Source organism: Mus caroli, chromosome 4 (genome assembly GCF_900094665.2).
Source record: "Mus caroli chromosome 4, CAROLI_EIJ_v1.1, whole genome shotgun sequence".
Lineage (NCBI taxonomy): Eukaryota > Metazoa > Chordata > Mammalia > Rodentia > Muridae > Mus > Mus caroli.
In genome coordinates this window covers 29127831-29147322 of record NC_034573.1, presented here as the reverse complement: position 1 = coordinate 29147322, position 19492 = coordinate 29127831, and the positions used below count along the sequence as shown (strand labels likewise).

At 40.9% G+C, this 19492-nt stretch overlaps 2 protein-coding genes across 4 annotated transcripts in view; one reads left to right on the top strand and one right to left on the bottom strand.

Moving 5' to 3' along the window:
• Positions 1 to 1927, bottom strand: part of Rars2 (arginyl-tRNA synthetase 2, mitochondrial) — a 44163-nt gene extending 42236 nt beyond the window's left edge. Inside the window, exon 1 of the mRNA XM_021160241.2 lies at positions 1862 to 1927. Coding sequence (XP_021015900.1) covers positions 1862 to 1897 — 36 coding nt within the window. The 5' untranslated portion in view covers positions 1898 to 1927. The remainder of the gene's footprint in view (positions 1 to 1861) is intronic.
• A 16-nt stretch (positions 1928 to 1943) lies between these two features.
• Positions 1944 to 19492, top strand: part of Orc3 (origin recognition complex subunit 3) — a 47696-nt gene continuing 30147 nt past the window's right edge. For all 3 annotated transcript variants that reach the window (XM_021159991.2, XM_021159990.2, XM_021159992.2), the window contains exons 1-6: positions 1944 to 2023; positions 5663 to 5717; positions 9532 to 9629; positions 11749 to 11893; positions 18101 to 18205; positions 19154 to 19299. In XM_021159991.2, coding sequence (XP_021015650.1) covers positions 2000 to 2023; positions 5663 to 5717; positions 9532 to 9629; positions 11749 to 11893; positions 18101 to 18205; positions 19154 to 19299 — 573 coding nt within the window. In that variant the 5' untranslated portion in view covers positions 1944 to 1999. The remainder of the gene's footprint in view (positions 2024 to 5662; positions 5718 to 9531; positions 9630 to 11748; positions 11894 to 18100; positions 18206 to 19153; positions 19300 to 19492) is intronic.

The following is a 19492-nucleotide window of genomic DNA, read 5'->3' as shown; positions in this document are numbered from 1 at the left end:
TTCATTAGTGTCTCCCACCTTTGGACCTAATATCCTGCTACTACTAGCAAGAGTTAACATCCTGACAAACAGATAACCTTTTGGGGGTGTACTAACAAAAAAACCTAGTTTTCCACCAAGCAGAGGGGTCAGAGTGTTGTCAGACAGCCGCCGGGGTCTATAGAAGAGTTACCCCCATCTTGCTGTAACCAGCCTCACTGATGGTGCCATCAATCTATTTTTTTAAATGCTTTGCTTTACTAATATCACTCTTTGTTCTGTTGCTCCACGAAACTGCTTCCATACTGGAACTATGGAGATTGGGGAAACGTGAACCCATGTTGCTGGTCCAGTCAGTCAAAGTTGGCTGCAGCATATGCTATTCTTTCTTCCCTCTGAGTGGAGAGCCGGAGATAGGTGTGGACAGTGGTTATGACAGGTGTTAATTTCCTGCCATGGTAAAACTAAAAGCTGGTCACATAAACACAAGAACAAAGAAAGCAGAGGCTAACTAATGGCTTACAGAGCCTGCCAAGAGCTTAAGAGCATTAACACCTGCAAGGTCTAAGGACCGACCTTGCCTTCTTGGGATAAAGGTCAGGCAGAGAGTCGTGGTTAACAGCTAGAAAGGGCAAGTAAACATAGAGAAGGGTCTTCAAAGCATGGCCACTTCCTTAATTGAGCAAGCTGTGCATAAAAGCCTGGTGAGCCAATGGGGCGTGCACAGCCAATGGAGAAAACCTGAGACACCTGCACCCTTCCCCACCCTCACACAGCCACAGACTCCCCAACTCTGGATCTCCCTTTCCTCATGCCAGAGAATAGGCCTGCCTTAATAAAAGGAGTTTCACTCTCTGCCTCTCAGTCTTCTTTCTCTCTTGTGTTCTGGTGTGTTGTCTTTCCCAGACAGTCAGTTGTTTTTTGTTTGTACCATGCAATGGACTCAGCCAACAGCAGAATTGCCATTATACCTGCAGCTCCCTGGCTAACCAACCTAGCTAAACGGGTAAACTCCAGGTTCGGGGAGAAAACTTGTCTTAGAAAAAAAAAAAAGGTGGACAGTGACTGGAGGAAACACAGGCAACCTGTGGCCTGTCCTCATGAAGGAACATACAAACACAGACACACAGATAACACATTAAAGTCGTCTCTGTAGGCTGGAGCTTAATTCCCACAGAACTACCTAAGAAGTATATGCACCATCTTTCAGAATTGTCTAAAACAACCCAGCCACAGCGGGCCTAAGTCTGTGCTAGCACTAGCAAACTCCAGGCAGGATGGGCTGCGCTGAACACGCGAGGAGTACAGGTCAAGTGTCTTTCTCCACCTTATTTGAGGCAGACTCTCACCGAACCAGGAGCTGGAGCCACCTGTCTCTGTTTCCACCTCTCAGAAGTGTGGTTTCAGACTTCCTTAGCTATGCAGGGTTTTCAATCTAGGTTCTGGAAATTCAAACGCAGGCACTGATGCTTGTATAGCAGGCGCTTCACCCGCGGAGCCATCTCCGCAGCCCTTAGCATGACTTTTAAATCAGCTATTTTATCCAATGGTCTCCAAGTCGGGATTTAGAGCTTTTCCTCGGGAGAGCATCGCCTACAGGTTTAGTAAGCTACAAAATTTCTTATTCGAGGTATATCCTACCAGGTTATTCATGAGAGCAAATAAAGGGCATAAACGAAGGAGGAACATTAATTTCTACAGGGTCTAATCATGGCCTCTGGACAGTCCGCCCCGGTTAAAGCATTAAGAACGGGAAATGAGAAGACAGGGAGCACTCGGCTCTCGAGGGTCTTCCCACTCCGCAGCGCAGGGAGGAGGCAGAGCCGGCCTAGGCTGCACCCTCCGGCCCTGGCTCCCGCGGGCTCGCCGCTCTGGACAGTACCTGACAGGCGATCGACCTACGAAAGCCACACGCCATGCCTCCCTTTCCCGCACGCCCCGCCTCCGCGCCGGAAGTCGCCTCTGCTTCCGCCAGGGCGCGCGGAAGTGTGGAGTGCGCACGCACACGGGGCCGCGGACTATGGCCACCTCCTCCGTGTCTAAGGTACGTGGGGGTGGCGCTCGCCTCAGATTCGAGGTGCCTGTTTGGCAAGTCCGACGAGGTTTGATGGGCATCAGCTCTGGCTCCGCGAAGAACAGGACTCGGGCGGCTTTGCCCAGGTCCCGGTTCGAGGCAAGCTTTGCTTTGGGCAACTCGGCCTTGGCGCCAAGGCTAGGAGAGCGACTGCCCCTAGAATGTGCTGCGTCCTGCCGCTTCCCCCACCCTTCCTCCTCCATAAGTTCACACTGTGCTTTAAGTGACCGAGATACAGATGGAGGCAAAATTAGATTTCTGTTCCCAGAAATACTAATAAGCGGCTGATCTTGAATTGGCGCATTAGCAAGGAGAAAAGTTCTAAGAGAGGAGGGACGGACCAAGATTTCTGGGAGACCAGGGAACTTCTTGGAGAAAGTGACAGTTTGGCTAAGATCTGAAAAACAAGAATCTTGGCAAAATATAAAGCATTAGTTTGGGAGAGCAGAATAAGATGGTCTTTGCCTTAGAATGTAGAAGGAAAATAGCTTATTAAGTAAAAAAAGAGCAGTTTAACCCGTCGAGAGAGAAGCATTAGGAAAAACCAGAATAAAATGTAATTCAGATGAGTGTTTTGAGGGATTGTGGACTACTCGATGGCAAGGGAGTACTAGTCAAATTGTAGTTTGTAAGAGGAGAAATCCTAGGCTTGTATTGCCCCCTAGGAGCCTGTGGCTACAACTGGAATTAAGATAACTTAAAATTAAGTTTACCATTAGCAGCTATATTTCAAGAATATCAAACAGTGCAGCCGTTGGAAAAGAAAGTTCTATTGGCCTGTGCTGCTATGCCTTGTAAAGTAAGACTTGACTTCTGTTCTAAGAACAGAAGGACACTCCTGAAGGAATCTGAAATAACAGACTTCTGAAAGGTTTCGTGATTGGGGCTGTAGGGGAACACTGAAGTGGGCTGTCTTCTTTTATAACAGGTCTGTTAGAGGTGATGTTAACATCAGAATGAGGCAGGCAGGCAGGCAGGCAGCAACACAGCAGAGCCAATGAGGGGAACTCTGGCTCACAGTGCTTTTATGGGGTGAACACGCTGGAGGACCTTGAAATGCTCTCTGGTTTTGGCGCACAGCCCACTAGGTTGTTGCTAGAGGTAAGGAGCGAATGACTCCTCAGTTTGTGAAGTTTAAGTGATAGATACACACATTTTCTAGCTGGGCATTCCTGAGGGGAGATGGAGCAGGGAAGACAAGGATATAAAGGCAAGTCACTTTAGTCCAAGAAACGCAACTGCCGCTTAAAGAAATTGTCACAGTTCAACAGAAATGGAGACACTTTACACCTGGTACGGTTCTGGCTGAGGGTTAAGACATTTGAGAAGTGTGTTAATGATGAAAGGTAACGGTGCACCAGACATTTAATTTTGATTAAAATGGTCAATGACAAGCAGTACCCTCAAAGACTACATTTCAAAGAGAACAGACACTGTGGTTTAATTAATTTTTTGGAGACATGTTCTCTCGATGTGCCTTTATCGGTTTGCAACTCTATATGTAGATGAGCCTGAACTTGAACTCATCTGCCTTCCTGAGCCTGCCAAGTGCTAGGATTAAGGGTGTGCACCACCTTACCCAGTTCCTAGATAAAGACTTCCTGTGTTTTTATTAGCTTTATTTCTATTTTTATTTTTCCTTGGCTACAAAGTTCCAGATGTTTTGAGTGCCCTAACTCCTAATCCTGTTTGTTGCTTAAGACTTCATTGCGTTTTCTTTTCTGGTGGTGAATGTAACAGTGTGGACTTTGTGCACACTACACAAAAGCTTTACCACAGCTGCTTCTCCAGCCCTTCCAGAGATGGAGAGTTTTTTTTTTTTTCCAGAAAGCAATCATTTCTATAAAACTTGGAGATGATAGTTTTTTCAGAAAAGCACTTTTCTTTTTGCCCTAACAGAAATATCTGTGTTGATAATCATGAAAGAAATATTATATAAATAAGAACCTTTAAGGACAATTTCCAGAATTCATGGAACTGCAAACGTTTATTTTCCTCCTTAAACCTATCAAGTATTGTTGTTTTTTTTTTTTTTTTTTTGACATATTTTTTGGCTGATGGTTAAGGTGGTTAACCACGTTACTGTTCATTAATGTTTGTTGCTTATATTCATATCCTTGTGCTAATATTTGTTATACTACTATCCATTCTATAACTGTTTGGCTGTAACGTGTATATGGAAAGAATGCAGTAATAAGCTTGTCATGCTACCATGCACTTCTTAGAAATATGTACAATATGTCCATATACACGTTACATGGCTGTAACGTGTATATGGAAAGAATGCAGTAATAAGCTTGTCATGCTACCATGCACTTCTTAGAAATATGTACATAGACCTTTACTAGTTGCAAGACCATGAGGTACAGCTTAATTTGGAACATGTAACCCACATGGCTACTTTATATTTTGCAAAGCTGTTTAACAGTAGTCTGAGATGACTTTTTTTTTTGTCATATTTTACTTCTTGTAATCTTTCATTTTCTATATAAATGGAAGTCTTAAGAGACTATTCATGAAATGTAACTTTCATTTTGGCAGAATACACTGCAACTAGAAACTTAGCTAAGTTTCAGTGGTCACAAATAATAATAGCAAACTTAATGTAGCTGGAAAATTACTTAGCAAGTATTTATTCATTCTGTGTACTGGTCACCTAATGTATTTATTTGTTAGTACATTATAAACATCGAGGAGGTGGTTATATATAAAGTACATCTGTGCTGTAAGTGTGCTCACAATTTACCAGGAAGATAAAGCAAAGATGTTTGAGTCCTGAGATCTCAGGAGAAGCATTTCTGGCGAGAGAGTCCAGGAGGGTCTCCTGAGAAGACGAGGGCTTGGTTTGTTTTGATTTGGTTTGGTTGTATAGCTAGGCTTACACACACTCATGTAAGGGATTTTCTGTCTCCACAAGCACTAAGATTGCAAGTGTGGAAACCACGCCTAGGTTTTCTAACTGTATAAAGCAGGCTAGCCTCAGTCATGACAGTTCTCTTGTCTCAAGTGGATTACAGATGTGAGCGATGAGCTTTGAGCCAAACTGAAATGGATAAATGGAAAGGAGCTTATTGATTGAGAAAAGGTGTCAGATGAAACATCCTGGTTGTAGATACTTAGAGTTAATTAAGCAAAAAATCCTCTTGGAATGAGTGTTTTTAACTTAATCCATTTTAATGCACATCATTAATGTTTATGAAACTTGAACTTAAAAAAAAAAGGTCTATCTCTTCCTTAGGATGGGTCCTAAAAAGTGTGAGAACTTACTGGATTGAGGAGGACGAAATGGATGAATTTTTCAAGACTATTCCACTTCTGTATTTCTTTTCTTTCTTTTCTTTTTTCTTTTTCTTTTTTTTAAAAAAGATTTATTATTATACATAAGTACACTGTAGCTGTCTTCAGACACACCAGAAGAGGGCATCAGATCTCATTATGGATGGTTGTGAGCCACCATGTGATTGAGATGGAAGAGCTATATCTCCCACTCCAGTTCCCCTTTAAAGAACTTGCTTGTTGATAGAGTATGTGGGTAATTAAATCTGCCTGCTCTGTACCTAATTTGACTTTATGCTTTATTCCTCCTTCCCTCCCTTCTTTTTTAAACAGGGCTGCTTTGTGTTTAAACCAGACTTCAAAAAAAGAAAGATCTTTGTGCCAATAGGTAAAGTACCATAACATCCAATTTGTTTATTTTTCTTCCCCTAGATCTTTTTATTTCTTTTAAGATTTATTTATTAATTATATGTAAATACACTGTAGCTGTCTTCAGACACCTCAGAAGAGGGCATCAGATCTCATTACGGATGGTTGTGAGCAGCCATGTGGTTGCTGGGATTTGAACTCAGGACCTTTGGAAGAGCAGTCAATGCTCTTAACTGCTGAGCCACCTCTCCAGCCACCCCCCACCACCCCCCCAGGTCTTCTTAAACTTAAGTGATAATAAGTAAATTTCTTTAATGTTGGAGATGATTCAGTATACCAGGAGTAGTTTAAAGAAAAGGTTATTCCTTCATTATGTATGAAAGACACATACCATACAATGACATCTGAAACCACAATATAACAATATAGCAATATAATTATAACAGTATATTAGTATATTAAAGCAATTATTATGTGCTGAACTGTTCTAAGCACTTTAGTTTGTTTAATCTCAGCAACTGTGGGGAGTGTAGTATTATTTCCATTAATATATATGAAGATTCCTGACAATAGAAACACTTCTCTCAGTCTTAAAATGCTGTAAACATCAGAGAGTTAGGATTTGAGTCCATCCGCTGTGACTTTGACCTCATGCTCTAACCGTGGCTGTATGATACCCTCTTTTAATGTGAGGCAAATGTTTGCATAGAACTTTACATTGGATTGCAGTGATTACATAAGGTTTATTTACAGTTTATAATATCAACATGTCATGTGTACAGTATAATTTGAGCATTGTTTCAGAACTGTTAATTTTTCTTTCATTGTGCTGGCTTAAGATTAATGTTTTATTACAGACAAAAGTGTTTGGGAATTGACTGATTGAAAGAAATGGGATGAGGGAAATAAATCCCACTGTTTAGCAGCTACCTTCACCTTTAGTATTTGAAGCAGATTGACTGGAGAAGGTTTATGTTCTGCCCACCATATATCCCCTGACTTGAAGATATGTAGATGTATCCCTAAGCAAACACTGGTGAATTCTCCCACCTGATAGTGTGTTATGGAAGACTGCACACGTAACAAAACAGTTGGTAGAACTGGGTAAAAGATTGAAAGAGAGCCTGGCAGCCGTGTGGCAGGGCTGAGCATACACACTGACATAGAAGCTGAGCTGAGGGGGAAGCCTGGATAGCAGTGTCCATCTGCAGCTCTTCTCGCTGTTGCTCACTGTGACCTGACTTCAAGGACCGAGAGAAGTGATGCCCATAGGCTGGTGTCCTGCTGGTGCCTTCCCAGCTTCGAGGATCATCTTCACTGTGTACTTTGGCTGTGGTAACTCAACATGTGAACTCATGCCTTAGTTTGCTACGTAACATTTTATCACCATCCTACCAACCAATAGAATACAGTGACTTTTTTCTGTTTAAGGCAACCTTTTGCTTTATCTTTTACAATCTCTCTTTGTTTTTTGCATCTTAATATAATAACTTTGCCATCTTGATATTTTAATGGCAAAATTAAGACACTTGTGAAAACTAAGTCAGCTCTTATAAGGAGGAACATGTATTCTAGATTACCAATGAAAGGCATAGCACTCCCAATAGGATGCCAGAGTGAAAGTTCTGCCTTATAGAAAAAAGCAAACATCGGAGTGAAATACTGATTGGCAGAAAGTAGGAAATGGTGAGGAACATAAGATATGTGAGTGAAGGAACAAGCTACTACTGTTTTAAAGTATGATTTTAAAATAAATATATCTAGGTATGTAGGGCCTGTGCTGTCTTCAAACTTGGAGTACTTTTGCTGAATGCTGGCCTTTATATTTGTCTTTGGCCTGGATATGAATTTTTATAACCATTAATTTTTTTTTCTTTTTACCAGCTCAGTCTATACATTTGACTTAATTCAGTTACTCTACCAGTGTTAATTATTTTGAGAAGTGCCAAGCTGACTATTAATTTCCTAGCATGTGGGTTTTGTTTGGTTGTTGTGGGATCTTTTGTTTTTATGTGTGTATTTTTGCCTCTGAGAGTACGTCATTGTGTGCATGCCGGGTCGCTGCTGCAGAGGCCTGAGGATCGTAGCAGCTACCCTGGAAATGTAGCCGCAGGTGGCTGAGCACGGTGTGGCTCCTGGGCCGACTCAAGCCCAGACCCTCTGCAAGAGAAGCAAGTGTGTTAGCTGCCGCACCTCTTCTCTTCTCTAGCCCGTTTGTACTCTAGATTCTGTTTGAATCCAAGAGGAAAATTCCTTGGTGACTGTAGGATGAGAATTGGTATGGAAATAGAACAAAGTTCCCAAACCGATGTTCAACTAAGAGAGCATCTGAGATGAACCGGAGGTGGGGTAGTCAACATATAAATACATTTCTGCTGTGTCCAAATTGGAGGTCCCAACCCGTTGCACGTTATGAAGTCACTTTAGTAAACCGTGAAATAGAACACATTTGCTCTTAGAGGATAAGAGTAAAAGTTGTTTTCTGGGACTTTTGTTTTTATGTCTACTGGAAATATATTTGTTAAATTTTCAAAATAATATATTCCTTGCTACACATTTTTTTCAGAATTATTGCAATAAGAATATTTTGACAGAAAGGCTGACAGGAGAGAACAGTTTTAAATATATATAAGGTAATACACATTAGAGCAGAGATAATTCTCAACTGTTAGGAGCATTGGCTGCTTTTGTAGAGAACTGGGGTTGATTCCCAGGCCCCACATGGCAGCTGACAACTATCTGTTATTATCTATACTGTATGTAACTATCTGCTGTTAGCTCCAGTCAAGGGGATTCAACACTCTCTTCTGCCTTTCTTGGCAATGCATGCACCTTTTAATAGAATTGAATTATAAAAAAAGAAAAGGGTCTGGTGAGATGGTTTAGCAGTTAAGAGCACTGGCTTCTCTTCTGGAGGTCCTGAGTTCAATTGCCAGCATCCACATGGTGGCTCATGACCACCTATAAAGGGATCTGATGTCCTCTTCTGGCATGCAGGTGTTCATGCGGACAGAGCACTCATACATAAAAAAATTAAATGGAAAAAAAGGCCGATGATGGTGGCTCGTACCTTTAATCCCAATATTTGGGAGGCAGAAGTAGACAGATCTCTAAGTTTGAGGCCAGCCTCCTCTACATAGCGAGTTGCAGGATAGCCAGGATTACCTATACAGAGAAACCCTGTCTTGAAAAGCTAGAGGGGGGCGGGAGGGGAAGAGAGGAGAAGAGAGAAGAAAAGACAAAAAAGAAAGTAATACTTATTAAGTCAGGCTGGACTAAACTATTAGGACAAAAAAGTATGAAAATTATTTGATAAAGTTAAAGATGATATGGATGAAAACCTTAATGTTTATATAAACCTTGAACTGAAAATCAGCAAGTCAATGCTTAGAGATTCTTAGTAAGAAATAGAACTCTAAAATTTTAAATGTCCTTTATATTATGGTAAAAATTGAGATTTAAATTAAATATAAATGATAAACTATATTGTTTTTCTCCAAATGTAAAGGAGACATGTATATGTAGATACATAGTTTTTTGATGCATAGAGGCATAGAAAATGTTTTGAGCAGAGGCAGGCGGATTTCTGAGTTCGAGGCTAGCCTGGTCTACAAAGTGAGTTCCAGGACGGCCAGGGCGATACAGAGAAACCCTGTCTCGAAAAAACCAAAACAAACAAACAAACAAACAAACAAAAAACTCCCAAAAAAAAGAAAAAAAAAAAAAAGAAAATGTTTTAATCCCCTCTCCCATGCTGTTTGTCTCTATGTACAGTCTCTTAATTTTATTGTGTTAAAAAAATTGACTTTCTGGGGTTTTTTTTTTTTTTTTAGAGGATTATTTTAATAATGAGGAACTTGACTCTGAGGACAGTAAACTTCGATTTGAAACATATAGCTTGCTATGGCAACGGATGAAATCTGAAACAGAGGTGAATAATTTCCTTTTTACATTTCTGTAATAAAATAGTATGAGTCTTGTATTTATTACTTCTCATATCTAACGGTGTATAAGAGTATACATAGAAAATGAGAAAGTACAATCAAACACAGCCTATATACCACAAGTAAAACAGGTGTCATGTTCTAAATGTTATGCATGGCCTTCGTCGCTGCAACACGATCGTTTCTAAGAAAAAGAAAATCACTGTGGTGAACTCTTAAATTCAGTTAAGAGGTTACACAAGTCTGAAATGAAGCCATTTTGAAATTTGTGCTGGCATCCAGCTTTTGCTGTGTTTTGGTTTGGTTTCTTCTTGAGACATAGTCTTAAGCTCAGGTTGGCCTGGAGCTTACTGAATATTCTGGCTGTGAATATCATCAGTATAGTAAAGGCAGCAGCTCCAGTGCCAGCAGCTCGTTCGGCTTAAGCGACACGCTGCTATAGTGTCTTGCTTTTGAATGAGAGTTGCACACAGTTTTTATGTGGGTGCTAGGAATTCCAACTTAGGTCTTCTGCTTGCACAACATGCACGTTTACCCACTGAGGCATTTTTCCAGTGCACCTGCTGTCCAGTCTCTTACTGTTTCCCATCCATCTTTACTACTTTACACTCCACAGAAGAGGGTATTGAATTCACTGGGGTTGGAGTTAACAAGGAGGGAACTGAGCTCCAGTCCTCTGCCAGAGGACTTTAGCTGCTGAAACACTGTACACAAGATCTTGTCTAGGTTTCTTAACGTAGGTTACAGTAACACTCCCTGAGCTGCATCCCTGACATCCTGTCGTTGAACCTGCCACTAGCTTTGTTGGTTTGAGTCACAGGAACATGCCTCCTCTTCAGGCAGATGCAGCTCTCTCAGACTTTGGGGTGGGTTTCATATAGCCCCTCACCAACACCTCCTCCTTCATCCTCTGCCTGCCGTGTCACTCTTGTGGCTCACTAGGTGTCCTCTTTCCAGTCCCAGTCCTTTTATCTCATGGTGGTTGTTTCAGTGGAGACCTTTACCTCCCCGCAGCGCCTTTCCTCACATTGGATCTTTAATGCTAAGCTGTGCCAGTGGTCCTTTCTCCAAATGCTTTCTTCTTTGTTTCTACAGCTTGTTCTTCTCACTTACCTTTGTCTCCTCTCACCCTCTGCATCAGCAGACAGTGCCTTGGTTCAAATGAGTTCCCTCTTCTGCTTACAGTGCATGGTTCCACTTTTATCTCTTCACCTTTTTCCCTAAAAGAAAAGGCTGTTGTTGATATCCACAACATGATTAGTGAGTGGTAATGGAATGAGTAATTGAGAGATTTTTAAATGAAGTAATCTAAAGCATTAATCTCCAGAAAGCCAAGGAAAACCTTTTTTAAAATTTTTGAAGCTGTTACTCATTTTTGAGGTCTGCTTCCTAGCCCTGTCAGAGATAATGTTGGCATTCTAATGATGGTTATCTGGGAGACTGTCTGCATAATGAGACCATCTTTGGTAGCTAGGTATCCTTCACTCTCATAATCCTGTAACTTGGTGTCCTTATCCCTCCCTGCCTTAATCCCCAAACTTCAACCTGTCCCATTTACCCACAGTTTTTTTCTGATTGTCACTTTCATTCAGCTCTTTAGCCCTTCTATTCCCTCTCAATACACTGTGTGCTTGCTCACTGTGTGTTAAGATACCTGTGCCTGTCCCATTCTGTCCCCTTCCAATACATTGTTTCTGCTTGTTGTGTGTTAATACAGTCTAGGTTTCCCCCTCTTCTCTTCCCTTTCAATACAGTTTGTGCTGGCCATTGTGTGTTGATATCTGTGGGGATTTTTTTTTTTTTTGAGTTTTTCGAGACAGGGTTTCTCTGTGTAGCCCTGGCTGTCTTGGAACTCATTTTGAAGACCAGGCTGGCCTCAAACTCAGAAATCCGCCTGCCTCTGCCTCCCGAGTGCTGGGATTAAAGGTGTGCACCACCACTGCCTGGCATCTGTGGGGTTTTTTACCCTGTTGCTCTATTGCTGCTTTATCTCATCAACTAAAATTACTGAACATTCAAAGGGAAAAGAAAAATTAAAAACTCCTACACCAGGAAAGAAAAGAAATACAACTACTAATAACTCATGAAATTTTGTTTTCTTTGCAGCAATTACAGGAGGAATTAAATGGAAATCTGTTTGATAACCTAGTTGACTTTCTGCAGAAGTCCCATCCTGAATTCCAGAAAAATTCAAGAGACTGGGGCTCTCAAATGAAATTCAGAGAAATTCCAACAGCTGCTCTTATTCTTGGTATGTATGCATATTTGTGCATATTCTTGGTATGTATGCATATCTGTACATATTTTTAAAGCTGGTTTTGCTATTGATACTAGTGGAAAATATCTTGTTATGATAAAACTCCTATAAATTAAAACAACTATGGTTTGATTTACATACTTTGTAAATGTTTATTATATATTCAGGTATCTGTAGATAAAAAGAAATTGATCTAGCTACATTACTAGTAGAAGAACTGAGGAAAACTACAATTGTTTTTTTTGTTCTTCCTGTGTGTTTCTAGGGTAATGACATTTGAATTCAATAATAAAACACTAGTGTGTTAGTGGATTTAATTATTTCTACCTTCTTAAAACAACATTATCTTCAATGAAATTTATAATACTTATTTCTTGCACTTGAAATCTTAATTCAGATTCTTTTAACATTAATTGCATAGAGAAGAATTTGTATAAATTGTATATAAATTATTTCCAGATTATGTTATAATTTTTTAAAATATTTATCAATAATATCTAATTTAGAGCAAGCATATTTCAGGATAATACAAAATATCTGATTTATTAACAGTATTTTTTCAGGTTACCAAGAAAACCAGAATAAATAAGACAAAGAAAAAGCACAACATGTAGACACAAAAGTACAAAGGAAAACTTATAAACACAAAATCAAAGATCAAAATATATACTCAAAAGACCAATAAGACCAAAAAAATGCCTGAACTCATCAATATGAGACAAAAAGTCTCAGAAGTCTGGAGGCCATCTACTGCTGGGTGTGGGGCCTGCCTCATGGTTAACATGCCCAATGAGATGCCACTGAAGAAAACTAACTTTCTTCTGGGGTGTGTGTATGAATATTAAACCTTTCTCTATAGCTTTATCCCCCACCCCTTTTTAATGGGTATTTTCTTCATTTACATTTCAGATGTTAGCCCCTTTCCCGATTACCCCCTTCCCAGAAACCCCATTTCCCAGCTCCCTTCTCCCTGCTTCTATGAGGGTGTTTCTCCACTCACCCACCCACTCACTCTCTCCCTGCACTCAATTCCCCTATACTGGGGCATCTAGCAAACCTTCATAGGACCAAGGACCTCTCCTCCCATTGCTACATATGCAGCTGGAGAGCCATGTGTACTCCTTGGTTGGTGGCATAGTCCCTGGGAGCTCTGAAGCGTCTGGCTGGTTCATATTGTTGTTCTTCCTGTAGGGTTGCAAACCTCTTCAGCTCCTTCAGTCCTTTCTCTAACTCCTCCATTGGAGACCCTGTGCTCAAGCATCCACCTCTGTATATGTAAGGCTCTGGCAGGGCCTCTCAGGAGACAGCCATATCAGGCTCCTGTCAGCAAGCACTTGGCATCCACAATCGTGTCAGAGTTTGGTGAATGTATATGGCATGAGTCTCCAGACAACTAACTTTTCTTTGCACATGGGTACTACTTGCACATAGCTTCTTAGCTAGGGTTGGAAGCTAAGGGTTGGCTCATTACCACCTCTACCTCTCAGCATTGGGGCCCTGTCTGGTTTGAACCTGATCTACCACAATCTCTGTGAGATGCATGTGTCAGTCTTGTGTTAGAAAGTCATTGTTTCCTTGGTGTTATCTCCTCTGGCTCTCACAGTCTCTCTGCCTCCTCTTCTGCATGCTTATTGAGCCATTTAATATTGAGTGTTCCAAAATCTCTCACAATGCACATTGTCTGCTTGTGGGTCTGGGTCTCTATAATAGGCCCCCTCTACAGCAAGAGGAAGCTTCTTGGATGATGAGTGAGCAAGGCACTGATAGGAATCTGTTTATTATTGCATTTAGCAGAACAGTAAGTAGTATTGGTTATCCTTTTGGCATAATGGCCTGTTTTCAGGATCTTGGCCACTGAAGCAGTCCAGCACAGGTTCCCTCTCATAGAGTGGGCCTTAAATGCAGTTAGATAGTAGGTGGTCACTCCCATGTTTGTGTCACCATTGCAACAGCATATCTTCCAGGTGAGGCAACCGACATAGATAGGATTCGTAGCTGGACCTTTCTCTGGGAACATACCGAGTACCTTCAAGAAGTCTCTAGTTAGACATCAGCTTGACTTCCTGAGTGTTTTGTTCAGCAATAGAGCCTTACTGTCATTCTGTAGAGAGAAACCAATAAATAGCGTTGGCAGGAGCATGAGTTGTTTGGGAGTCTCTTAGTTACTGTTTGTTTTGTTTTGGTGAAAAAGCATCATGACCAAAGCAACTTATAAAAGAAAGCATTTGGTTGAGAACTTCCCTACAGTTTCAGAGGATTAGTCCATAATCATCATGGCAGGAGGCATAGTGACAGGCAGGCAGGCAGGCAGGCATCTTGTTGGAACAGGAACTAGCTGAGAGCTTAAATTCTGATCCAAGGAGGCGGCAGAATGAAGGCGCCTGGTTCTGGTGTTGGATTTTGAAGTATCAAAGCACACCCCCGGTAACCAGTGACACATCTACTCTACAAAGCCATACCCCAAATCCTTCCTAAACAATCTGCCAACTGAAAATCAAACATCGAGACATATGGGTCTTTGGCGCCTGTCTTAGTCAGGGTTTCTATTCCTAAACAAAAAAACATCATGACCAAGAAGCAAGTTGGGGAGGAAAGGGTTTATTCGGCTTACACTTCCATACTGCTGTTTATCACCAAAGGAAGTCAGGACTGGAACTCAAGCAGGTCAGGAAGCAGGAGCTGATGCAGAGGGCATGGAGGGATGTTTTTTACTGGCTTGCTTCCCCTGGCTTGCTCAGCCTGCTTTCTTATAGAACCAAGACTACCAGCCCAGAGATGGCACCACCCACAAGGGGATCTCCCTCCTTGATCACTAATTGAGAAAATGACTTGCAGCTGGATCTCAAGGAGGCATTTCCTCAACTGAAGCTCCTTTCTTTGTGACAACTCCAGCCTGTGTCAAGTTGACACAAAACCAGCCAGTACAGGGCCCATTTTTATTCAAACTATTACAGTTTCCATGGGGCCATTTTGGCCAATAAGTCACGTAAATTTAGCCTATTCCTGCCACTGGATGTTTCACTTGGTGGCAAGAGACATGTAGCTGGGACTCTGGTCTTTCTCATTGTTTGGTTATTCCATTTAGACTTCTTCCAAATATGTCTCTATTGTAAGAAGCTTTTACAGTAGTGGGTTTCCAGATGACTGCTCAAATGGCACTTAGTGTTAGTTGACTCCTCCCCCCAATCTTCCCTTCTTCATCCTTCTCTCCTTCACTCCACATCTAATCCTCTCCCTGCAGTCACTCCCATGTCTCCCCAGAAGTCTTCATTCTGTCTCTCCTTCCAGGTGGGGATGGGCTAGAAGGAAGAGCTAAGAGGGCCCTCTAATCAGGGTTTGGTGGCGTCCCTAGGGAATGGAGGTAGTGTGTGAGGAGAGGCATCTGCAAGGAGCCGGCTACAGGGCTGGAGGCGAGGCTGTGATTAAGGTCAGGAAGGAGAGTCTTTTTTTCATTGTTTAAATAATGTGTGGTGTTGGGAGTGAGACCAGGAGTTTTATGCATGCTCAGCATCTACCCTCCCATTGAACCACACCTGGTTTACGTTTTTTCATTCTGAAAATAAAATAGAAATTAGTAGTGTTCCAAACATGTATATTGATTTTGCTTCCAATATGTTACTTTTTGTTTGTATGCTTGTTTTGTTTTTGACAAGGTCTCACTGTGTAGACTTGGTTAGCTCAGAATCTTCTATGTAGACCATACTGGTCTCAAATTCATAGAGATCTGCCTACTTCTGCCTCCTGAGTGCTGAGATTAAAGTATGCTATCACACTTGGACCCCAACTTGTTACTTCTTTAGAGTTTGTTAACACTGGGCTCTAGTATTTAACATTTTAATGCCTTTTAAATTCTATTTTTAATACCCTAAGTCTTCTACTGATATTTAAGACATATTTTAAATTATACTTGATGATAGTGTGTAATGTTTTGGGGTAGGGATGTATAGGATCCCACTGTCCAAAAACTCAAAAAGCAGTTACTTCATGCCTGGCACTTGACTTTTTATTTGTAGCCTCTAGTGACTTAGGGTGGCATTACCCTCTCCCCTCACCCAGTATAGAGTAACTATTGAAACTCTTTTTCTCTCCGAATATAAATAAGTTTTAGAAAGTTTCTACAGTAGTAGAAACCATGGCCTTTCACCATAGTCCTTATGTACCTGTCTCCATCCTCCTTCCTTCCCATCCCCATACCATTTATCCCTTCCTCCGTTATTCCCCATCCCCATACCATTTATCCCATCCTTCGTTATTCTCCATCCCTATACCATTTATCCCTTCCTTCGTTATTCCCCATCCCCATACCATTTATCCCTTCCTCCGTTATTCCCCATCCCCATACCATTTATCCCTTCCTCCGTTATTCCCCATCCCCATGCCATTTATCCCTTCCTCCGTTATTCCCCATCCCCATACCATTTATCCTATCCTTCGTTATTCCCCATCCCCATACTATTTATCCCTTCCTCCGTTATTCCCCATCCCCATACCATTTATCCTATCCTTCGTTATTCCCCATCCCCATGCCATTTATCCCTTCCTCCGTTATTCCCCATCCCCATACCATTTATCCCATCCTCCGTTATTCCCCTCCCCCATTCATAGCATCTGCATCTGTCCCCCTTTCCTGAACCACCCCTTCCCATGTCCTCTTACTAGTTTTCTGCCGTCTGTGGTTACTCCAGTTTAAATGAACATATCTAAAAATCCAAAGCTGCATCCCATATGGGAGAGAACATGAAACACTTGTCTATCACAGTCTGGGTGACCTCACTCAGAATTATTACTTCCAGCTTCATCCATTTACCTGTGGATTTCATATCTTATTTTTAAGTAGCGGAATGATATTACATTGTGTATATGAACCACACTGCCATTATTCATTCATCATTAATGGACATCTAGGTTTTTTTTGTTGCTTTTGTGAGTGAAGCAACAATGAACATGGACGAACAGGGTTCTCTGTAGTATGAGGCAGACAGAGTCCTTTGGGAGGACTATAACTAGATCATGTGCTAAATCCATTTCTAGCCTGTTGAGGAACCTCCAGTGTTGAGTTGCATTGTGGCTCCAGTTTGCTCTCCCACCAGCAGGGCGTAACTACTTCTTTTTCCCACATCCACTTGCATTTCTGATCATTTCAAAATCATTTTAATTTGCATTTCTCCAATAGCTAAAGGTGTTAAACATTTTAAAAAATACTTCCTGGCTATTGATATTCACTTTGAGAACTCAATATTTAGTTGTGTTCCTCAATTTTAGTTTAGGTTGATTGCTTTAATGCTTAGTTCTTATAGACCCTAGTTACTAACCCTGTTAGATTTATAGACTTTCCATTCTGTAGGCCGCGTCTTCATGTGAATGGTGGTGTCCTTACTGTGTACACGTTTTTTAGTATCTTGAGGTCCAGTTTCTCAAGTGTTGGTCTTAGTATTGGTGCTAGGGTCTGTTCCAGAAAGCCTTTTCATGTGATAAGTGCAGTCCTTACTTCCTCTCCTCCTGTCAGGCCTATGTCAGGCCCTTGGACCATTTGGAGGTGAGTTTTGTGTAAGATGAAAGATAAGAATCTAGTTGTAGAACCAAGAGATTGCTTTTGGTCGGGTGGCCATTTTCACAGTATTGAAGGTCTGTCAATATAGGAGGTCTTTCTGTCTTTTGGTATCTTCTTTGGTTTCCTAAAATTTTCATTGTACAAGAGTTTTACTTCCTTGATTAAACTAATACTAAGATTGTTATTGACTTAGTTATTTTGAGGCAACTGTGAGTGTCTTTTCTGAGAAGGATGGTTGGTCATGTATAGGACCGGTGCTGATTTATGTTTGTGATGTTTGTGTCCTGCTTCTTCGCTGACTGTGTTCATCAGCTGTGGGAATGTCCTGTTAGGGTCCTCAGGGTTTTACCTATACACAATCATACCATCAATAACAATATTTTGGCTTTTTCCTTCCCTGTTGATGTCATGATTGTCACCTACCCTTGTCATCTCAGCCCGAATTGGCTGTGGGCTAGTCAGGAAGTAAACTGTAGCTCCTTCCTTTAGATCCCAGACTGAGAGGAGCCAGGTGTGGTGCAGTCTTCTTGATTTCTATTGCAAATCCTGCTTTTAAATTGTTCTTACCTGGTGCTCTACTTGTTCTCTAAAATCCTCATTGCTAAATTGTTAATGATGGTGATGACATGATATCGTTTATTATCTCACAGGTGTGAATGTCACCGATCATGATGTGATACTCAGAAGTCTAACAGAGACCCTTCAGAATAATGTCACACCATATGTAGTCTCACTGCAAGCTAAGGATTGTCCAGGTAACATAGAAATGCTCACCTCTTACCCCTCCCCCCACACTTTGTGCATGTCTTACTCATTTCTACTCATTCTCTTAAATCTATGTTTTTCCCACTTGAAAAGGCCATTGATGGTTAAACAGTAGTCCATATGCAGAGCCAGACCTGAGAGTATAAACGGTTCCATCATGAAGCACACACAGTATGTGACTCAGACTTGTGTGCATATAAAGCCATCATATCATAAGCCGTGCACATGGTCACACTCACCTTTGTTGCCAGCTGTACTGAGAATAGAATTAATGTACTTTGGTTGTGATGAATTACAATTAATATCTCAAGGATGTCTTTTAAAAATGATTGCAAATGAAGATTTATAATCAGTAAGATAATACATATAACTTTTATTTTTAAGGACCGTGACATTCTTTTGTCGTCAAAATAATGGAAATATATAATATTCTAAAAATAATGTATAATTTTCTGCCTATATATTTTCTTAGATAATACTTGTAGATAATATACATTTTGATCTGATCTTAGTATGAACTAGTGAAATATACTCATTTATTTTATCTTATTTAGAAAGGGTCTCCTGTAAGCCATAGAGGCATTGAGTGTACCATAGAACAGAAGATGACCTGAACTTCAGGTCCTCCTGTCTTCAGGGAATTTAGGCATACCTGACTACATTTGTGTTTATTTAGTTCTGGGTGTCTACTTTAGGACTTTGTGCATGCTAGGCAATTACACTATCAATGGAATGTGTCCAACAGTAACAAAATTGAATATTAAGGACAGGGTACTAATGTGTAATGGTATTATACTTAGCATATTTTTAACTGTATTGATGAAATATAGAAAAATATACTCCACGTTAAGTATTGCAATCTGCTAATCAAAGGTTTCAATGGCTTTAATTTTGTTTTAAAGATGGAGGTAAGTTTCCTTGCTTTTTATATTCTGCAGATGTGAAACATTTTTTACAAAAGTTTACCTCACAGTTGATGGACTGCTGTGTAGATAGGAATTCCAAGGAGGTGACAAGTGGTAAGGCCCTGAAGAAGACATATTCAATGGATACCCTTTGTAGTTGGTATTCGGCGGTCACACAGGTAAAGGAAACTGACTATCCGGTTAGTTGGCGCGTAATTACTTTACTTACAGCTCTCTGCTAAGAAGCATGTTTGTGAGGCAATCATAGCACTTTGACGGTAGCTATTTTTTCTGAAGCTTCTAGAATTTGAAAGTGTTCTAATATGTAGACTAATTCCTGGTAAGTGCTTGGATTCTTTTTTTTTTTTTTTT